Here is a 19,174-nt window from a genome sequence, read left to right on the forward strand (position 1 = left end):
ATAGTTTTATGGGAAGATTACTGTTGCTTGGTGTGGTGACAGGTTCTCTGTACATTTTTATACATTCAGTTATTACCAATGTCATCTTTTTTCTTTTGAATTGGTCTATATCCTTGTATGCATTTCTGAATAACATTTTATTAATTTTTTTACATTAACCTTGTATAATAAAGCATATTTATTTTAAAACCGTTTGAGAAACTTGAACAAATGTAGTGAAAAATCCACAAAATCTTCATCCTATAAAATTTTTATTGCCTAAGAGTTTATGATAAATACAGAACAGAACAAGCTAAACATCTTTACTTGACCCAATTTTCTCCTCTGGTGCAGATTTTAGTTTCACTTCAATGAGCTCTTCAACTCTGGCGAGGACACTTTCCATTAAATCGAATGTGAAAAGAGCTGACTGTAAAACCTAAAATGTCAAAAACCGTTAATGTTGTTTAGATAAGCACAATGACACTACCCTTCACAGGGCAGAATCTAGAACATAGTGATCAAAGCCAGGCAACTGCACACAGCTAGCAAAACTGCGTACCTGAAGCTGCATTTCAGGAGTCATGTCAGGTAACTTGGTCCCTCCAGCGGTCACCGAACACACTGACTTAGAATGCGGCCCTGTAACACACAGCATTCACTATAAACACATCAGTAAGAGGTGTCACAAGGGAAGATGATCAGCTAGTGAACTGAATGAAAAAAGCCTCTATTTCTGGAACGGTGATAAGAATAGTTGTAACTTACTAAGATGCATGAGTTTAAAAAAACGGATTTTTAATGATGGGGGGGGGGGGGGAACAAAAAACCAGAATGCGCAGTAATGAACATACCACGTGTCATGCTTTTGTGAACAGGGTCTAATGACAGGATAACTTAGTTCTCACCTTTCTTTTTCTCATTTGTGTTTTTAATCTCTGCTTCATAATGAGCTCTGGACATGTTAAGCGCGGTGTGAAGAGGTCTCAGAAATTGCAGTTCAGTTTTTTGTAGTTCTGTCCATACTCCAGTCTGGACAATGGTGAAAAAAAAATAAATTAATTGATTTTTGTTTTTTTTCATAAGAGAATTATTTGACTAGGCATGCAGCCACTTTAGTGTTTTCCATTCAGCCACAGTGAACCACTGCTTACAGAAGCAGAAAAGGATGACGATTTACTGTTTGTATTTATTACTGAATTTCCCAGGCATCTGCAAACACTTGTGGATATCACCAGCTGCAGGACTAAGGGAGAGTGTGATACTTGGGGTGGAAGCTTTGTAAACGTTTAATTTGCAGGTTATCTAGGTGCATGCTCTTAGGCCCCTTTCACATGAAACAGAATCCACTTTGCTTAGCGGGTGACCTGTCCACTGATCTCTTGCTTATCAGAGCAGGAGATGACAACTCCGTGTCCACTTGCTTTTTCAGCACAGACATGGACAGAGCCTGCTCTGCGGATGACTGACTGACCATTTACACCCAACTGCCCTCCGATCCGCCTAGGCGAAGGGGGACAGATCCCTTTCCGTTTTTCTTTAGTGGACTGGATTGGAGGTAGGCAGGTCCGTTTTATACCTACTGGTCCATCGGGATGCATGGACCATCCAATCAGCTCTGCCTGAACAAATGACAGGCGGACCTGATCCAATTGCCATTGTGAAAGAGGCTTCAAAGTATGTAGCATTTATCTGCCCTCCAGCAATAAAGGCTTCCTTGCTGATGCTCCCATCTTCACCTGGCCATCGTCCAGTTTCAGAGTCTTTGGCCATCTTGATTGTACCCTGAGCTACACATGCACAGCTCAATCTAAAGCAGTTTGTCTCCCTAACAGTAAATGATGCTCACCTTCCTGCTAGCAAAGTATGTATTTTCTGCAATAAAAAGCCTTCACACTAGCATTTCAATAAAGTAAAGTTCCACTTTGGTGTAAACATTCTTAGAAAATATGAAAGCTGTTGTTGCCGACCTTTCCCTGTGAAAATGCAAGTTGGCTTACTTGAGACAATCCTAAGCCACTGACCTGAAACAAGTATGACAATAAGGAAATCTGATTTTACTGGCTGCATGCTTGTTCTTACATGGTTGAACTGGATGGACTCTTTTTTTCAACCAGATTAACTAACAGAAAAAAAAACACAAATAGAAAACCTCCAATTGGATATTCCCTGGATCAACTTTACCTATAAATATTAATATCCAGTAATGTTATGTGCATTTAGGAAAGAATCCAAGCCTTTCTTAAAACAATCTACTGAGCTGGCCAGAACCAGCTCTTGAGTGAGTTTGTGCCACCTCTCTTACTGTAAAGAAGCCTTTCCATAGTTAGAGATTAAATCTCTTTTTCTCTAGATGTAAAGAGTGCCCCCTTGTTCTCGGTGATGACTTTAAAGTGAATCACTGTACATCAAATTCACTACATGGACCACTGCTTTGTTGCCAAAGCAACAAAGGAGTGGCTGAAGAAGAAGCACATTAAGGTCTCCAGATCTTAATCCTATAGAAAAGTTATGGAGGGAGCATAAACTTTGGGTTGCCAAGCGACAGTCAAGAAATCTTAAGGATTTAGAGAAGATCTGTAAACCAAAATCCCTCCTGAGATGTGTGCAAACCTGGTAACCAACTTCAAGAAACACCCTACCTCCGTGCTTGCCTACAAGGGTTTCTCCACCAAGTACTAAGTCATGATTTGCTTGGGGCTCAAATACATAATTTTACTCACTGATCTACAACTCCATTTATAACATTTGTATCATGTGTTTTTTTCTGGATTTTCTTATTGATATTTTGTCTCTATCATTTAAAATACACCTATGATTAAAAATGATAGACCCTTCATTCCTTCGTAAATGGGAAAACTTCCAAAATCTACAGGGGATCAAATAATTATTTTCCCAACTGTTTGTATTAATGTTGATCATATCCCCCTTAATCTCCTCTTCTCAAGAGAGAATAAATTCAGGTCAGATAATCTCTCCTCTTTCAATACAAGAGAGGATTTTGCTCTCTTTGGAAACAAGCTTGGCATTGCATACTATTATTAATTCAATGATCTACCAGAACACCCAGATCCTTCTCCACCATTGATTAACCCTCATATGTATGGTGCATGCATATGCACAAGCAATACAATATTAATACAAACACTTTCTTTGGCACCTGTCTGTTACAGCAACATGTTATATATAGAAGCTTGCTTTCAAACTCCTGCAGTTGTCGCTGTTGTGAAGAAACTGACAGGGTGGTGGGGACTGCCATAAAATGGTTATTATTCCCTGAGTCAGCCAAAGGTAGACTCCACCCACTTCCAGTTTAGCCTATGGATAAGAGCAGTGGTGCTGTGAGGCTGTAATAAGTGACTCCCCCCATTGTAGGGTGCCATTGCCTCTGTGAAAAGAAACTGATTAATACTCTAGAGACAGGCTCCATCTGACTAATTGATGCTTAGCGTGCTTTTATAAAGGACATACAACTATGGACTGGCCAGAAGTACAAGACTATTACTTACTTCATTAATGAATTCATCATCCTTGATAACCAAGTACCTCAGAAAGTTGAGGGAAGCCATAATTCTGTATAGAAAAACAGAAATTAAAGTCTTAACATACATAACCAAATGGCCTCTCTCCTTTACAGCTTTGCTGTACAAAAAGCAACACAGGGGAAGCTCTCAACTTAAAGTGCATGTAAACTCTAACAATACATGTCTCTTGATTTATTTTCCCTTTGGGTGTGTTAAATATACCATTGAAAGTGTTTTATTAGATCTGTGTGACAAGTGGAAAAAAATTAGTTGTTCAGCCAGAAACCTTTGAACTGATAACATCCCGTACTCTCTGCCACTGGGCTGCTATCAGTCAGCATAGTTCCCTGCTATCTCTGAACTACAAAACAACCTCCCGTTATGGCACAAAGACATTATGTTGTCCTATTACATTCTATGTTCTAGGGTGACAACCATACTAAGCAGCATTGTCACCCTACAACATAGAATGTAATAGGACAACATAAGGTCTTTGCACCATAGCAGGGAGGGAGGACAGGAAAGAACTAGTTACATGAATGAGCCCAGAGAGTACCAATAAATGACTCTGGACTCGAAGAGTCTCTGAATGGTCTAATGTTGTGAGTGGCATGCCCCAGGGTTCTGTCTTGGGGCCAATGCTGTTTTTGTTTATTAATGATACAGTAGTTGGAATTAACAGCTCAATTTCAGTGTTTGCAGATAATACCAAATTATGCCAGAAAATAACTTCAGAACAGGATATTGCAGGCCTAGACAAAATAGGAGGTGGTCGAATTCTGGGGTAGATATTGAGGAGCACCCAGTTTAAAAGTCTGATTAAAAGTTTATTGATCAAAACATCAGGTAAGTCCAACGCATTTCAGGGGGACATACCTCCCCCTTACTCAGGGTTAGTATACAAAGAACATAACAAAAATATCTCGTATAAATAATATTTTGTAAAAACATTAAAGTCATAAGGTATATATTGTCATGAGGTGTATATAATCTCAATGTGAAGATAAATAATTGGGGCAAATCTAAAATCAAATAAAAATATATAAAAGCATCCAATTTTAGGAACCAATACCAGTCCCATCTCATGCTGGCAGCCTGTGATGTGTGATAAGATGTGACAGATCAGTGTTCCTTCTCTGTTATAGATCTCCAAGCATTATCTCAAGCTACCTCCTTCTCCTTTCTACTATCAGAAATCTGCTGTGCTGGTACTGTATATAGCCCAGCCACTCTACCACCTTATTCAGCTTTCTCCTCTTGGTCACTTCTCCTGCTTCCCTGCTCTATCCCATCCGCTTTACTTGATATCAGCACAGTGCAGCAATCACCTGCAGTTCTATTTCCTCCGCAGTGGGTCCACACAGTGATTCCACTCTCAATCTTTTCCTCCACATTTACAGTTCTCTGACAACTCTCTCTTGATCCCCACTCATCTCTATTCATAGTTTCACTCTTCTGGGCCAAAGCTCTGCCACTCTCTCCCCTTCTGTCAGCTTTCTCTGCCGCCATGTCCCCTCTCTTCTACTTCCTTTTGGCTGTCTTTACTTTAGCCCAGTGCAATGTTCTGCCCTTGTATAGCCCAGTAGTGACCGTCCGTTTAGCGCTGCTGTCCCTTTGATGCTTCTCATTCTCTTCTGCATTGGTAACACATCTAGTTTTGCTGGTTACCACTCCATTATCCCTGCCTCTTTCCCTGATCCCTCCTCAGGTCTAGATATGGCCATCTGCTCTATCCTCTAGTGCTTATCTACACATATTTCAATTATCAGCCTGTTTTAGGGCCCTTTCACACGACCGATCCAATCGGTTTTTCAGGCGGATCTGATTGGATGGGCTATGCATTTCTATGGACCGGTGGGTGTAAATTAACTTGCGTCTATTTACAGCTACCTACCTCTGGGTCCAATCAGGCCCACCAAAAAAAAAGAAAAGAAAAAAAAAAAAAAAAAAAGAGAGGACGGTGTCCTCTTCAAGTTATGCAGACCGGATCTGAGGCAGTTGGGTGTAAACTGACAGCAAAGTCTCCTGGCCACCCACTGAGCAGAGCAGCTCTTTCAGTGTTTGCTCTGCTGAAACATGGAGTGGACATGGACCTGTCATCCGCCCAGCTCCAATCAGCAGGAGATCTGTGTTGATCACCTGGTGATCAGAATGCACACCGCCCGTGTTTAGCTTGTCATTTATGTTGCTATACCTAACTGGTACTCTTGCCTTGTTTCATTTTATAACAAAACAGCTGTCAAACTCTTCTACTTCATCCCCTTCATAGCCCTGTACTGTAGCCAACCTCTCTGTCTGTAATTCATTATTTTTCTATTTCATTTTATATTACCCACAGTCTGGGTCCTGCCTCCTTAGTCTCATCACATCTATTGCAGCAAGTGAGTTCCACCTCCCCACCTATTATATGACACACCTTTACCTACATTTTAGCCATCATTTTTTACTTGGCAAGTTTTGATTTATTATTTTTTATCTTTTCATTAGTTTGATCTCCCTCATTTATAGATGCTAGCATGTTGATGAGGGTAGGAGGAAGGAACCAGGGAAGGCAAAATACAAGCAGATTAACTTTAAATCTACATGTAATTTATAAGAAGTATGGGATTTTAACATTTTGAATAAACCAACCTGTCAGAATTTTGCAATAGATCAGTTTCTGCTCCTTCAGGAAGTGAAAGTACCATGTGTAGAAGTGGGGTCAGTCGAGTCCCTAAGAACCACCTGTTTTGGGTGTCAGCCTAACAGTCCAAAATAAAACATTACAATTAATTTTGAAATGACAAGTGAAAGTGGCTGTATACCTCTGAAATAGAAAATGAACAAAGCATATCCTCAAGTGGTATTTCCCAGTGAGACTGTGTAGAGAGGAGGGGTGACCATTCTCTCCACTCAGGTCTCAGATTACACTCAGCTCTGTGCTGTGCAGTGTGTGACATCATATCCCTGCCTCTTACCTTATGATAAATGAGGAAAGCCATCTAAACTGTGTACTCTGGAAGGCTGTAGAGAAGAGATTGCTAAAGATAAACAGGTACAACTTATGCAGGAGAATTTAAATCATCCCTGTATCAGCCATCCATTGTATAGAATTGTGTCACTAGCTGTGATTGGTCACAGTGATCAATGCACAGACTGCGCCAATCACAGACCATTTTTGTCATGTGTTTAGCCATGGCAAACCACAGCTAATCACAACAAAAAAACCTGAATGAATCGATTTCATTTGGTTAAATGCTTGCTTATAGCCAAGAAATTCTTTGATATAAGCAATCATATTGTGCAAAAAAAAAACTAATCCTCAAAGTAGTGCAATGTTACTATGATAACTATATACTACTTTGGTCATAGTATAATATGAAAAGAAAATCATAGTAAAAAGAGAAAAAAAATTTATAAAATAAAAAGTAATAAAATTGAAAAATTATTCACATTTTTTTTTTGTACTGTCACCAGTCAGTGTCCCTGATCACTGCCACACCAGTTATATGATCATGTTGTACTGCACTGGTGACAGTATATAAAGAAAAAAAAATGACTTTTTTTTTAAATGTCTTTATTTAAAAAAAAAAAATGACAACTTCAAAAAAACTCGCCATGCCTCTTATGAAGTACGTCGGACTATCTACTTTGCACAAAGGGGTCATTTGGGGGATATCTGTACTGTTCTGACATTTTTGCTCCTCAAGAAATTAGATTGGCTGTCAGTACTTCAGGATTGATCAATTTTCAGATATATCCCATAGTTTGTGAACTCTATAACTTTCCTACAGACTAAATAATAAATACTGATTTAAGTTATTTTCACCAAAGAAATGTAGCAGAATACATCTTGGCCTAAATTTCTGAAGAACGATTATTTATTTGCAAATTTTTATAACAGAAACAAAGAAAAAGCTCTGAAACCTGAAAAATTGGCCTGGGCGGGAAGGGGGTAAATGTGCTCGGTATTGAAGTGGTTAAGGTGAATGCCATCAATTGAGTAAGATTCATAAGCAATCCAAACAGCAGGCAAGGATGATGCACAGTCTGCAGATTTGTGGTCTCTGACATATGTTGTCTCCTTCATAAAAATCAGCAGATGTACAACAGAGAATCACAGGATAAATCACAAAAGCACATACATTAAACATTTTTACAAATTATGGAAGCAAAACCGTACATTTGTACTGTATGTGTTCTAACATTTGCTAGGGTGAAAAAAACTCTGTTACAGTGCAGCTAAACCCAAAGTGGATGATAGTTTGCTGCTTGACCTTTTTTTTTTTGCACAATTCTAAAATGTGCATTTTTACATAAAGATATACTTTAAACTCCCTAAACATTATTTAGGTTCTGAAAATCGTGGTAGTTGTAAATTAATGTGTCACACAATATTTGTGCAACTTTTCATCATATCTATAGTTTCAGTAAAAAAAGGCACTCAAATTTAATTGAAGTTCATACTAACCCAATGTAATCTCTACAATTTCTTTTACTTATAAAAGAGGAGACTGTGTCAAGTAAATTGATACCAAATATAAATAATGGTGAAACGATGATACCCACAATGGTCAATAGGTGACTCTTTAGCTGTTCATTTATTAAAATTAAATAATGGTGTTACTGTGATGACTCTGGGATTATTCCTCTCACTATGATCTGCACAGGGAAACTTAATATGAATTGCACATTTTGTGCAGGAGGCTTTTACATTAAAAAAAAAAAAAATGGTATAAAATTTGATAAGCAAAACAGTTTTGGAACTGCATAGACTGTTGTCCACATGGACTTGTGCAATATGTTTATATCCTTTATTATTGGTGTTATTTACACACAGGTCATTTTACTGCGTTGCGCTGTTTTTTATTTTGTATCTATACCAGTCTCCACTGTTTCTTTGCAAACTTGGTGTAGAACAACCCAGGGCTTAAGAGTGTACGCTGGCTGTTTGTATTGCCTATACATTTTGTTTTACTTTTCTTTTTTTTTTTTTTGTAAACCCATCTTTAATTTTTTTTTTTTTTTTTTTTTTTAAACTTAAAAAAGTTGTTTTGACTTAACTTTATTAATGTCACTTATGCCTCCACTGCACTCAGCTAAAGCAGATCTGGAACTCCCCATGACTGGGTATGCAAAGTGGACATGGCTTCACTGTATTCACTAAGCTAAGTAAACATCCTCTACTCTGTTAGTAAATCAGCCCAAATGTATTCATTCAAATTAAGATGTTCCGATTGAGAGGGTGACGGTTGTGCTTCCTCTGATCATTCAGGCCTATTTTTAACATGTTATTTGAAATTTCAGCTGTGAGCAGTTCTTGTTTAGAGCGTTACCTGCAGAATGCAACTGTTAAATATGATATATACATACCCACTAAAGAAAGAACATGACAAATATATATAAATAAATAATAGATTCTCTTCAAATTATTTAAAGTGGTTCTAAAAGCAGAGGAGGTTTTTTTTTTCACCTTAATGCATTGTCTTCATTAAGGTAAAAAACCTTCTGTGTGCAGCCCCCCCTTTTACTTACCTGAGCCTGATTTCAATTCAGCGCTGTACCCGAGAGCAGCATTGTTGCTCTCTCTCCTTACTGGCTCAGAGACAGCGGCTCCTGCTGCTGTTAATCACAACCGGTGAGGAGAGAGCGGGGGGCAGGGTCGAACAACACTGAGTGCATCAATAGACATATACAGTGCAGCTTGGAAGTGAGCCTGGAGGAGCCAGGAGCGCTAGCAGGGGACCAGAGAGCGCAAAACCATTGCACAGAGCAGGTAAGTACACCATGTTTGTTCTTTTAAAAACATATCTTTACCTTTCCCATGACTAACTTGTAACTTTTTCCTTTTAGATTTGAAAAAAAGTGGGGGGAGGGTGTCTTTCTTCCTGTGTCCCCTTTGGAGAGATTCACCCTCTCTGTTTGTATTGTCACTAAGACAGAAAGTGACAGACAAATACAAACCTTTACAGTTTTCTTCCAAACAGGAGAGAACATTTTCCAAAAAGGGGCAATCTGTTCCAGTGCCAATTGTCTGTGTCAGTCATTTTTAACTAGGGTTCCTGTGTTTGACGGACCTCCCATTTGGTGCCTGAATAGTTCTAGGGCCATTGCCACTTTGCAAAGCCAGGAGCATGACACCAGTGATCTTTGTATCTACCTATAAGAGTGGCAATTCTGACCAGCATTGCAAGGGTGGAGTACTTCCCAGTATGGGGGGCACACAGAAGGGGGAGGAGCCAAATGGGGGACCCCAGAAGAGGAGGATCGAGGCTGTTGTGTGCCACACCACTGCACAGAGCAAGTATGACGTTTGTTATTTAAACAAAAAAAGATTAACTTTATACTGACTCATAATAATACAATTCATGCCAGAAATGGATCCATTGATTCAATACATCTCACCTTCAGTGCTACGTCTATCTGATTCTTAATGTTGTGTATGATGTAACCCTCCACACCAGAATGATTACTTGTCTTCAGCAGGCACCTGAGCAAAGAGCAGCTTGTTAGTTGAATCATCATGGGGTAAAAGACTTTATGAAGCTTAATTGGCCACAACCATAATTGTGTTTCAACTTAATATCCAAAAGACTGCACTGGTAAATGTAGAAATCAGAATACTTTATGAATCCCAGAGGGAAATTATTATTAATCCCAAAAGGGAACTTATTAGGGATGGGATTTACTTTCTTTCAAGATGGCTTCTTCGATACTCTACATATATTCATATTCTACACATATTCATATTCTACACATATTTAGAGGGAGAATTTATAAACAAATATCGTTTGCAATAGGCAACTACCCAATAAGTGCCTGCTGGGCCATCACATCTGAAGGGGGGGGGGGCTTGGGTATTCATCAACATGTTGGCAAGATTTTTCACAGAAAAATACCCCAAAAATTGGTGAAGATGATGTTTTAAACTGGTGAAGCAGTACCTTCCCCCAATCCTTACTGGAAGGTATTTGGAAAGGAAGAAGTCTATTCCACCTTGAACCTAGTTTACAGTGTCTTCATGTACCTGCCTCAGTAAATGTCTTCCAGGTCATGACAGCCTAAACCAGCCTTTTTCAACCAGGGTGCCTTCAGGTTTCCCCAGGGATGCCCTGGCAAAATGCCCAACAATTGTAGATTTGCCAGCTGGTGGATCCAGTCTAGCATTTTAATTATACAAAGCCACAAGTTTTCATTGTAACAACCAATGTCTTCAGTTAACCCCTTCGCAACGACGTCACAGAAATATGTGTCACTGAGAGCCCCGAGTCCCGTTCTAACTATTGGAACCCGGGACTCTCAATTTCGGGTCACATGATCGCTGTAATAGCCTCTGATTAGCTATCTCAGTGATCGGCCACTGTACAGCCCAACCCCCTTGGTTTTTTTTTTCCTCTATGAATGGAGGAGAGAGATACATTGTATCTCTCTAACGCCTGGCATAGAAGGGGAAAAATATTTGTTAAAAAAATTAAATAAATATTTATAAAAATAATAAAAAAATACCTAGATTAAGGTTTGATCTAGTTCAGTGCCAGGATAAGTGTTTGGGTCAGGGTCAAGGTCAAAAGATCAAGATTTTTTCTTAATTTTTTTATTGGTATTAGTGTCAGTGTGTTTTAGGTAAAAAACAAAACGCACACTATTGTATCTGGGCTGTACTATGGGTACAAATAACATACACATATATGGTATTGTTGTGATTGTCAATAGCTGGAGAATTTATTTTGGGTTGTTCTTTGGTGGTAGGTTATGGTAGTAACAAGAAACACACAGTTAAATTAAAAAAAAAGTTTTTTTTTTTTTTTTACTATTTTGGGCCAGGTTTTCCTTTGATAATAAAAAAAGCAGGAGATATCCATTACCATTTACCACCAAATGAAAGCCCAATTTGTCCTGAAAAAAACAAGGTATAATCCACCGGATGTACAAAGTAGTTGTGATGATATGTACGGTTTTACTAACAAATGTCAACGTTGCAAAATTGTGTTTAGGCATTAAGATTGTTTTACCCTTAGGCATGAAGCGGTTAATATGGAGGACATTGCGCACAGCATCCTTGTTTGTCTCTCCATCAACACTGGGGTCACATTAGCTGAGTGATGGAGAGAAGCATTGGAATACTAGTCAGTACCAGTGTACAAAGGCATGTTTCCTTTGCAACCTCTAACGTTGGATGTCCTACATGGGTGAATGTTACTGCATTATGTAAAACGATTCGTTTAGTTTTTTTAATTTTTAGAATGGGGTGCCTTAAGATTGTGCATAATTTTAAAGGGTGCCTTGACTGAGAAAAGGTTGAGAAACACTGGCCTAAACAAACATACATCTCTGGAGCAGGCTGACTACCAAATTATATAGTTTATGCTGAAAAATACTCAAGAAGAACGCTGAACACCCAAGGCTGCATCATAAACAAAGTTACAAAACTCCAATTTTTCTTTTGTACAGTGCCAAGTACTCTATAATAAAGCTAATCTAATTACTGTAGATCCTGTTGTATTGTTCTCTTTAATTAAAGTATTATTTTTAAGGTACTTGCCCTTTGATAATGATTGGTTCTAAGTCATGAAACAATGGTGTATTTTTTATGCTTCTAGTATGATTAGGCAAACCCTTACCTGAATAACTTATATTTTCCTTCCACACAGAATTTGTCAATCACCAACTGTAACATTGCCAGACTTTTCTTCCTCTAAAAGAAATACCCAGAGATTAAACTGGAGATAATGAGACTGCATTCTTACAGCAGGTCCAGTACAATGTTCACCTACGTCAGCTTGTCTGACTCACCAGATGTTCAATAGGACACAGTGTCATCACCTTCACCAAATCCTGACAGAGAAGGCAAAACAGAGTACTGATTCAGTGCAAGGACAACAATAATAACTCTTTGCACAATAAACTCCATTTCTTGCAATTGTCATCTGCAGTCATATATTCATATATATTCTGGGCTGGAGAATCTGGAGGGAGAACACAGATCGCCAGTGAAGGGCTGACATTGCTCCTTCATACACTGGCAATCTGTGTGCTGAGATGATCAGCGGAGAACATGTTCTCCACTGATCGTCTCTGTTACCTAAACCACTAGCGATTGGAGATCAGCAACGATCCTCAGGATCGCCACTGATCTCTGTTTCATAAAAGGACACCTTAGTCGCACCTTAGATGGGGTATGCACTGACAGAAACAGAAGCTCTGTCAGCTGAATGTCTGTGCCAATGACAGATCTGGGTCTGCTGAAGCTACTGGCATCAAGTTCAAGATGGTGACACTCAGCAGCAACCTTAGAGATGATTCATCTACTGGACAATGGAAGCCTTGCAGAGGAAAACAACAAAATACTGCAAGTAATTTATTATTGAACTTTTAATAAAAGGTCTGGGATGGGGTTGCTGTAAGCTTGAGAACAAGCATTGGCGTGGTGATATGCAGTTGATTAGTCACAGGCCTTAAATGGAATTTTGTGTTGATGAGGTGTATCCATCTATTATTTCCTTTCCACTGTGATTCAGCCCAGCCAGGTTTAACCACCCACGTCTACGTCCACCCATAGTATGGAGACATCCATAAGTATGCTGAGATATGATTTTCACAGACAACTGCTCACAGCGCTTGCTTCTGACATTACCACTCAGGAGCCAATACACTACATGACTTGATCTTTTGGGGTGCCCTAGGTTGAGTTTCAATCCTATATTCTTGATAAATCTTTCAAAAACATTTACTGAAATACATTTTTTTTTTTTCAATTTTTATGTAAAAAAATACAATTGAACCAGGAAAATTATTCTTAGATATATAAATCTGTTAAACGGATTCAGATATTACACTTCCAAAAAGCTTGAAAAACCAAAAGCAAGTTTTAGGCCCAGCCAAAACTTAATTTTTTTTCAACTTTGGATAGAGTGGGTAATTGGAGTGCCTGCTGAGTTTTTACTGCTGTCTAGGGATCCATTAATGAGATTTCCTTTCCCAGAGAGGACAGATCACTAAACACAACATGGACTATATCTATATATATAGATATATATATATGGGGTTTTTTTTACACGTAGTACAGGGGAAAGACTAAAATCTGTCAGTTTTTTTTTTTTAATCTTTGTTCCTGTTATGGATTTTCCTTCACTCCCTGCCTGGTGAAACTGTTGTCATTGTGATAGTAGGTAAGTGAGGAAAATCTCTCTAACAGAACTTGGATAGTGGTGGATACCAGAGCAGGACTGTAATTATTACCCCCTCTACCCAAAACAAAACAAAAAAAAATTTTGGCTGGACTTTCACTTTTAAAGTGGTTGTAAAGGCTCAATGTTTTTTACCTTCATGCATTCTATTTTCAACCATTTTCTAATTCTCTTAAAAAACTGAGGAGTTAAACTATCAGTATACAACAGCAAGTCATGTGACATGTCAGATCATTTGGTAAATTGCTAACTCTATACAGAAAACTTTGCAGCTGTGCTTAAGTTAAAACAAGTCTAATAAATTCCATGAGCTCTGAAGTTATGTATTCAAATGCATGCTGGGAAAATGATGAACTCCGAGTGTGTGCAAAATGTGTTTCTCACTCCCTGCTCCCCCCCAGTGATCAAGAACCTGGTAAGTCACGGCATGAGAGGCAATAGGGGGCTAAGCTGTGTGGCAGCCTGTATAAACACAGTCAAGAAAATGAAGCCTACAGTCCAGGCACTAAGATTTACATGACTGCATCATCCCTAGGGCAGCAAAATATTTGATGCTACCAGAAGAAAGGGGTGTTATCTAAGAGGTATAAATGACTGCATGTGTTATATTTGAGCATTATTTAGCAAGATTTCATTTAACAGGAACAAAAATGTATCTGATGTAAAGTCTTACCTGTAAAACTTGTCCAACGGCTTTAATGTCTAACAACTCTTCATGGAGACTTTCATTATCAACTCTTAGTAGACTGTGCTCCAGCAACTCCTGCAAATAGACAGCTTCAGACTATGTGCCATGGGTGCATCTGGCAGTCAACTACTCTATATTTCAAATGTCAACTTACAAGCCCCTTGGACAATACAGATTCTTCAGTCCTGAAAATAAAATTTATTACAATGTCAGGACAGAGACACCCATGTAGTGAAATTCTCACAGTGTATGGCCAACATTAGAAACTCTTCCCTCAAGCAGCTTCATTTAAATAATAAATTGGGCCACCAGTTAGATGATCAAATTAAAGATGCTAAAATTAAGTTACGTAGGGGCCCATTTGTAACCGCGGTTGTTTTCCCCCTCTCCATAAACTGCAGGACATCAATGGAAATACTTCACATTTGCTGACATTTTATGTTTTATTTATAGGAAGCACAGTAAAATGTGCCTGTGAGACCCTAAGGCTCCATTCACACCTGTGCAACAATCATGAGATTTTCATTGTGACTTTACAGTGCGACTTTGGCTTTGATGAAGGAGGTTTTTTTTGAGGCATGACTTCCACTTTAAGAAAAAAAATTGTATGCTTCATTGAATTGAGATCTGGAAAATTTGGAGGCCAAATTAACACCTCAAACTCGTTGTTGGGTTCCTGAAACCATTCCTGAATTCAGCAGACCAGGCCACCTTCTATCTTTAAATAGTCCAGTTCTGATGCTCAAGTCCCCATTGTAGGTAGGTGCTTTTGGCTGTGGAGACTGATCTGACCGTCTGCGGCTACGCAAAAAGTTGCGACGCACTGTGTGTTCTGACACTGTTCTATTGGAACCAGCAGTAACATTATCATCAATTTGAGCTACAAGAGCTATTCTATTGGATCAGACTACACAGGCCAGCCTATGCTCCCCACATGCCTTGGACAACCATGACTGTCAGCAGTTCATCGGTTCACCTTCTTTGGACCACTTTTGGTAGGTCCTGACCACTGCAGTCTATGAACATCTCACAAGAGCTGCAGTTTGGGAGTTGCTCTGACCCAGTCATATAGCAACAAAAACCTCTGTTAGACAGGGCTAATTTGGCTTTATTGCAGGCTAGCTAGTAAGTGTGCTGAGAATTTTTCTGTTGTTTGACATGTGCAAAGCCCTTTCCATGTGCACCTTACTATAAAGGCGAGTTATAGATTGGGGTAATTGAAATTTATCTGCACCATTACAATTTGGCACTTATTTAATTCTCATTTTTTCTGCTTTCAACATGTCAGCTTCAAGGACAACATGTTCACCTACTGCCCAATATATCTCACTGACTTTCAGATGCCAACATAAGGAAATACTCAACGTTATACACTTTACCTGTCATGGTCATTATGCTAAGGTTGATCAGTGTGTGTTTGTTATTTACAATATGTACATTTACACACACATACATATATACAGCATATTAAAAATGCAAATAAACTCAAGTAGATGGTGGCTTTTTACAGTGATTACAGAGGATAGGCAGCTTGATAGATTTTCCTTGCAGGTGACTAATGTCTCTTGCTTTCCCCCATTAATATTAATGTACATGCAAGACATTCCTTTCAGCATCATTCACAGTCAGGCTTCATACTTTTCTTCATGATTTACTAGAATTCTAGAGCTCAGCCCCATCAGTAAGCAAGGTACACTGATTTTAGCACAGGGGATCAGACATTATATATTCCTCAGCTTTTCCAACTCCAGGCTATGTATGGGATATAATACTTTATAAATACGTATTTACAGTGACATTTTCCCCAGATTTATTAGAGAACACAATATCACCAGATTTCTGAAAGAAGAGATCATAGTTAATCCAATGTATTGTTAGGTTACATCTCTGACGGCGGAATTGGCATTGCCCATATATCTATTTTCCCTCTGAAGTTTAAATAAAGCCTTGCTGTAAAGTTCCTGTCCTTGAAATGCCATAGCTAAAGAGAGTATATCTTGCTAAAATGAACAGAATCTTTACCTTCGGGATTTGTCAAAGGAACAGGTGTCCCCACTGGGGATTATTCATTCACCGTTTGATCTTGGGATAAAGTAGTTGTAAACCTATGACATGATATATGAACAAAGTATATCCCTCTATAGTGTGTACTTATTTGAATTCAGACCACTAAGTGCCATTTCTGTATTTCACGGCTTTCCTGTGCTATCTGTAAGAGTCACTTCTGACAAGTTTTCCTGACACCAAGAGGTAAAAAGGTGATAGAGGAGGGAGAGCCAGCACACAGCTTGCGATTTACAGCCTCAGCTCTATCCCTGCATGTTGTGTGAAGGGGGTCCCTTTCCTCCAATCAGCTATCAGCTCCCCTCACTGAATGAAACTTCAGATTCCAGTCCCCTGCTTTCTGAAATTTCAGGCAAGCTGTATTAATTCTGCTCTTTGAATGGCTGTAGAGAAGAGAAGACTGCAGATAAACAGGTACAACTTATGTAGGAGGATGTTGGAGACTGGGGACATGCCTCAGGAAACAGATTAGATACTTGAGACTGCTACACACCACTGCTATAACAGGGCAATAGGGAAACACAAATTAGTGTCCACAGGGGCCCTGAGGGTCAAACAGAAAGTGCCTATGGGCCACAGGTTGGGCAGCAGGGCCTTAGAGGAATCCTGCTAAGATTGCAATTCTGTTTTTCCTTGACCTCAAATCACAGTGTTAAGGATGCTCCTTGCTCCCCAGATCCAGTGATGCATCAACGTCCCTAGAACAAGGAACAGGTGACGCGTTTCGAGCTATGGCTCGTAGTCATAGGGATTCAGCTTACCTAGGTCAGGGTATAGCTACAGCTGATTGACGCTACACCGCCGGCACCACGAGGAGTCCCAGCGGCCATCCTGATTTGGTCAGTATTACTCTTTTATACCCATCTGCCTGAACTTTGGAATAAATATCCTTGACATACTACACTATTGGCTTCCTCTGTTTTTTGAGCCCCTGTGGGAGCTCATCATGATTGCAGAGCGTATGCTATTGGAGTATGGATTATGAAGCAGTGGAGGCTACATGACCAGATCTGACCAGACCTATGTGATGGCGCCTGATGCGTTTTTATGATATACAAATGCGCATAAAGATTGCGTATCTGGTGAGTGCGCAGTCTTTACCTTATTTTCTCACCTTTTTCACGTTTACGGTTATTGGACGCCTGAAGATCATCAGCGATCTTGGTCACATTTTTTGGACTCATTTAGATTGGTTATAGATCTTTCACGATATTAGCCACATAATATAGTGGCATATATGCTTGCACAATGTCACCTTACTTATCTATTTATATACAAGGCTCATTAATTTGTGGATGTCTATGCGTCCGTCTGTGATTTCAACCACACTGTCACCTTTTGGTATGCTCAAAATTTTTATTTTTTTTTATGTTTTGCAATATTAGTCACAGATTCTAGTTGCATATGAATTTGCACAATGTCACCTTATTGATGATTAACCACTTCCCGACCGGCCGTTGCATATAAACGGCCGGACGGTGGCAGTGCAGGGTCGGGTGGCCGTCTATAAACGGCCTCCCCGCACCCTGCTTCTGCGCGCTCCCTGGGAGCGCGCAGCACCGCGATCCGGTGCCTGCTGTGTCCTCCGGACACAGTGAAACACCGATCGTCGGACGGGACCTCTGTACGAGGTCCCGATCATGTGATCACTGATTGGCCAATCAGTGATCACATGCAAAGTAGTAAGCAAGATGTCACTTGTGACATCATTGCTTACTACGTGTGAAATCTGTGAATGATCACAGAGGTCACATGGTACAAGCCTATTCACAACAGGCTTGTACCATGTGACAGGCTGTGACCAATCACAGCTCAGTCAGTACTTCTCAATGAGTGCATGAATGCACACAGAGAGAAAGAGCAATGATTGCTTTTACATCCTATATGGGTGTAAAAGCAATGTGTAAAAAAAAAAAAAAAAAATCTTCATCACCCCCCACAAGTAGTACAGTGTCACCATGGTGACACTGTACTGCTAGGGTGACAGTATGTAAAAAAAAAATAATAATAATAATAATATAAAAAAATAAAATAAAAATGTAAAAAAAATTGTTTAAAAATTATAATTTTTGTTATAAACTAATTTGGATTTTTTTTTTACTAAAAAGATAACGGAATAAATTTTGGCAAAGATTTATGATGAAATATTATTTATTTGCAAAATTTTATAAAAAAAACACTTTTTTTCAAAATTTTTGGACTTTTTCATTTACATAGCAAAAAAAATAAAAATCCCAGCGGTGAATAAATACCACCAAAATAAAGCTTTATCTGTTTAAAAAAAATGGTAAAAAATTCATTTGGGTACAGTGTTGCATGACCGCGTCATTGTCATTCAAAGCGTGATAGCGCTGAAAGCTGAAAATTGCCCTGGTCAGGAAGGGGGTAAAAGTGTCCGGTCTGGAAGTGGTTAATTATCTATATATGAATTTAGCATATATACATTATATTTGTGATTTTTACCAGCGCTGCACCCTTTTAGTATATTACAAATCCTAACCCGCCTGAGCTATCCCACCAGGAAGTTGTCAAAGCAGGCAGCCAATTATAGGTGGTGTAGCCACCTATGATATACAAAGGGGGTGTAGACGTGCACCTACGGGCGAGGAATGCCTACGTCATTTATGATAGGCTGTCCGCTTTCACAGCTTCCTTCCAATCTCAGTCTTAAACCTACTAGCACAATCAGTTCCATCCAACTACAAAACTAAAATACTTCCCCTAGGTCTACATACTTTTTATGTGTTCTAGCA

At 39.2% G+C, this 19,174-nt stretch overlaps 1 protein-coding gene across 2 annotated transcripts in view; it reads right to left on the minus strand.

The window, feature by feature from the left end:
* Window positions 1–234: 234 nt before the first annotated feature.
* The window catches only part of GLMN (glomulin, FKBP associated protein), a 102,458-nt gene continuing 83,518 nt past the window's right edge, over window positions 235–19,174 (minus strand). For both annotated transcript variants that reach the window (XM_089668938.1, XM_089668937.1), the window contains exons 10-19: window positions 14,512–14,542; window positions 14,343–14,432; window positions 12,276–12,317; window positions 12,104–12,177; window positions 9,888–9,972; window positions 6,135–6,244; window positions 3,489–3,552; window positions 888–1,011; window positions 542–621; window positions 235–418 (exon numbers count right to left, since the gene is read on the minus strand). In XM_089668938.1, coding sequence (XP_089525064.1) covers window positions 293–418; window positions 542–621; window positions 888–1,011; window positions 3,489–3,552; window positions 6,135–6,244; window positions 9,888–9,972; window positions 12,104–12,177; window positions 12,276–12,317; window positions 14,343–14,432; window positions 14,512–14,542 — 826 coding nt within the window. In that variant the 3' untranslated portion in view covers window positions 235–292. The remainder of the gene's footprint in view (window positions 419–541; window positions 622–887; window positions 1,012–3,488; window positions 3,553–6,134; window positions 6,245–9,887; window positions 9,973–12,103; window positions 12,178–12,275; window positions 12,318–14,342; window positions 14,433–14,511; window positions 14,543–19,174) is intronic.

The sequence above is a fragment of the Staurois parvus genome, unplaced genomic scaffold (genome assembly GCF_062004578.1).
Source record: "Staurois parvus isolate SC_StPar_1 unplaced genomic scaffold, SC_StPar_1.0 ptg000066l, whole genome shotgun sequence".
Classification (NCBI taxonomy): domain Eukaryota; kingdom Metazoa; phylum Chordata; class Amphibia; order Anura; family Ranidae; genus Staurois; species Staurois parvus.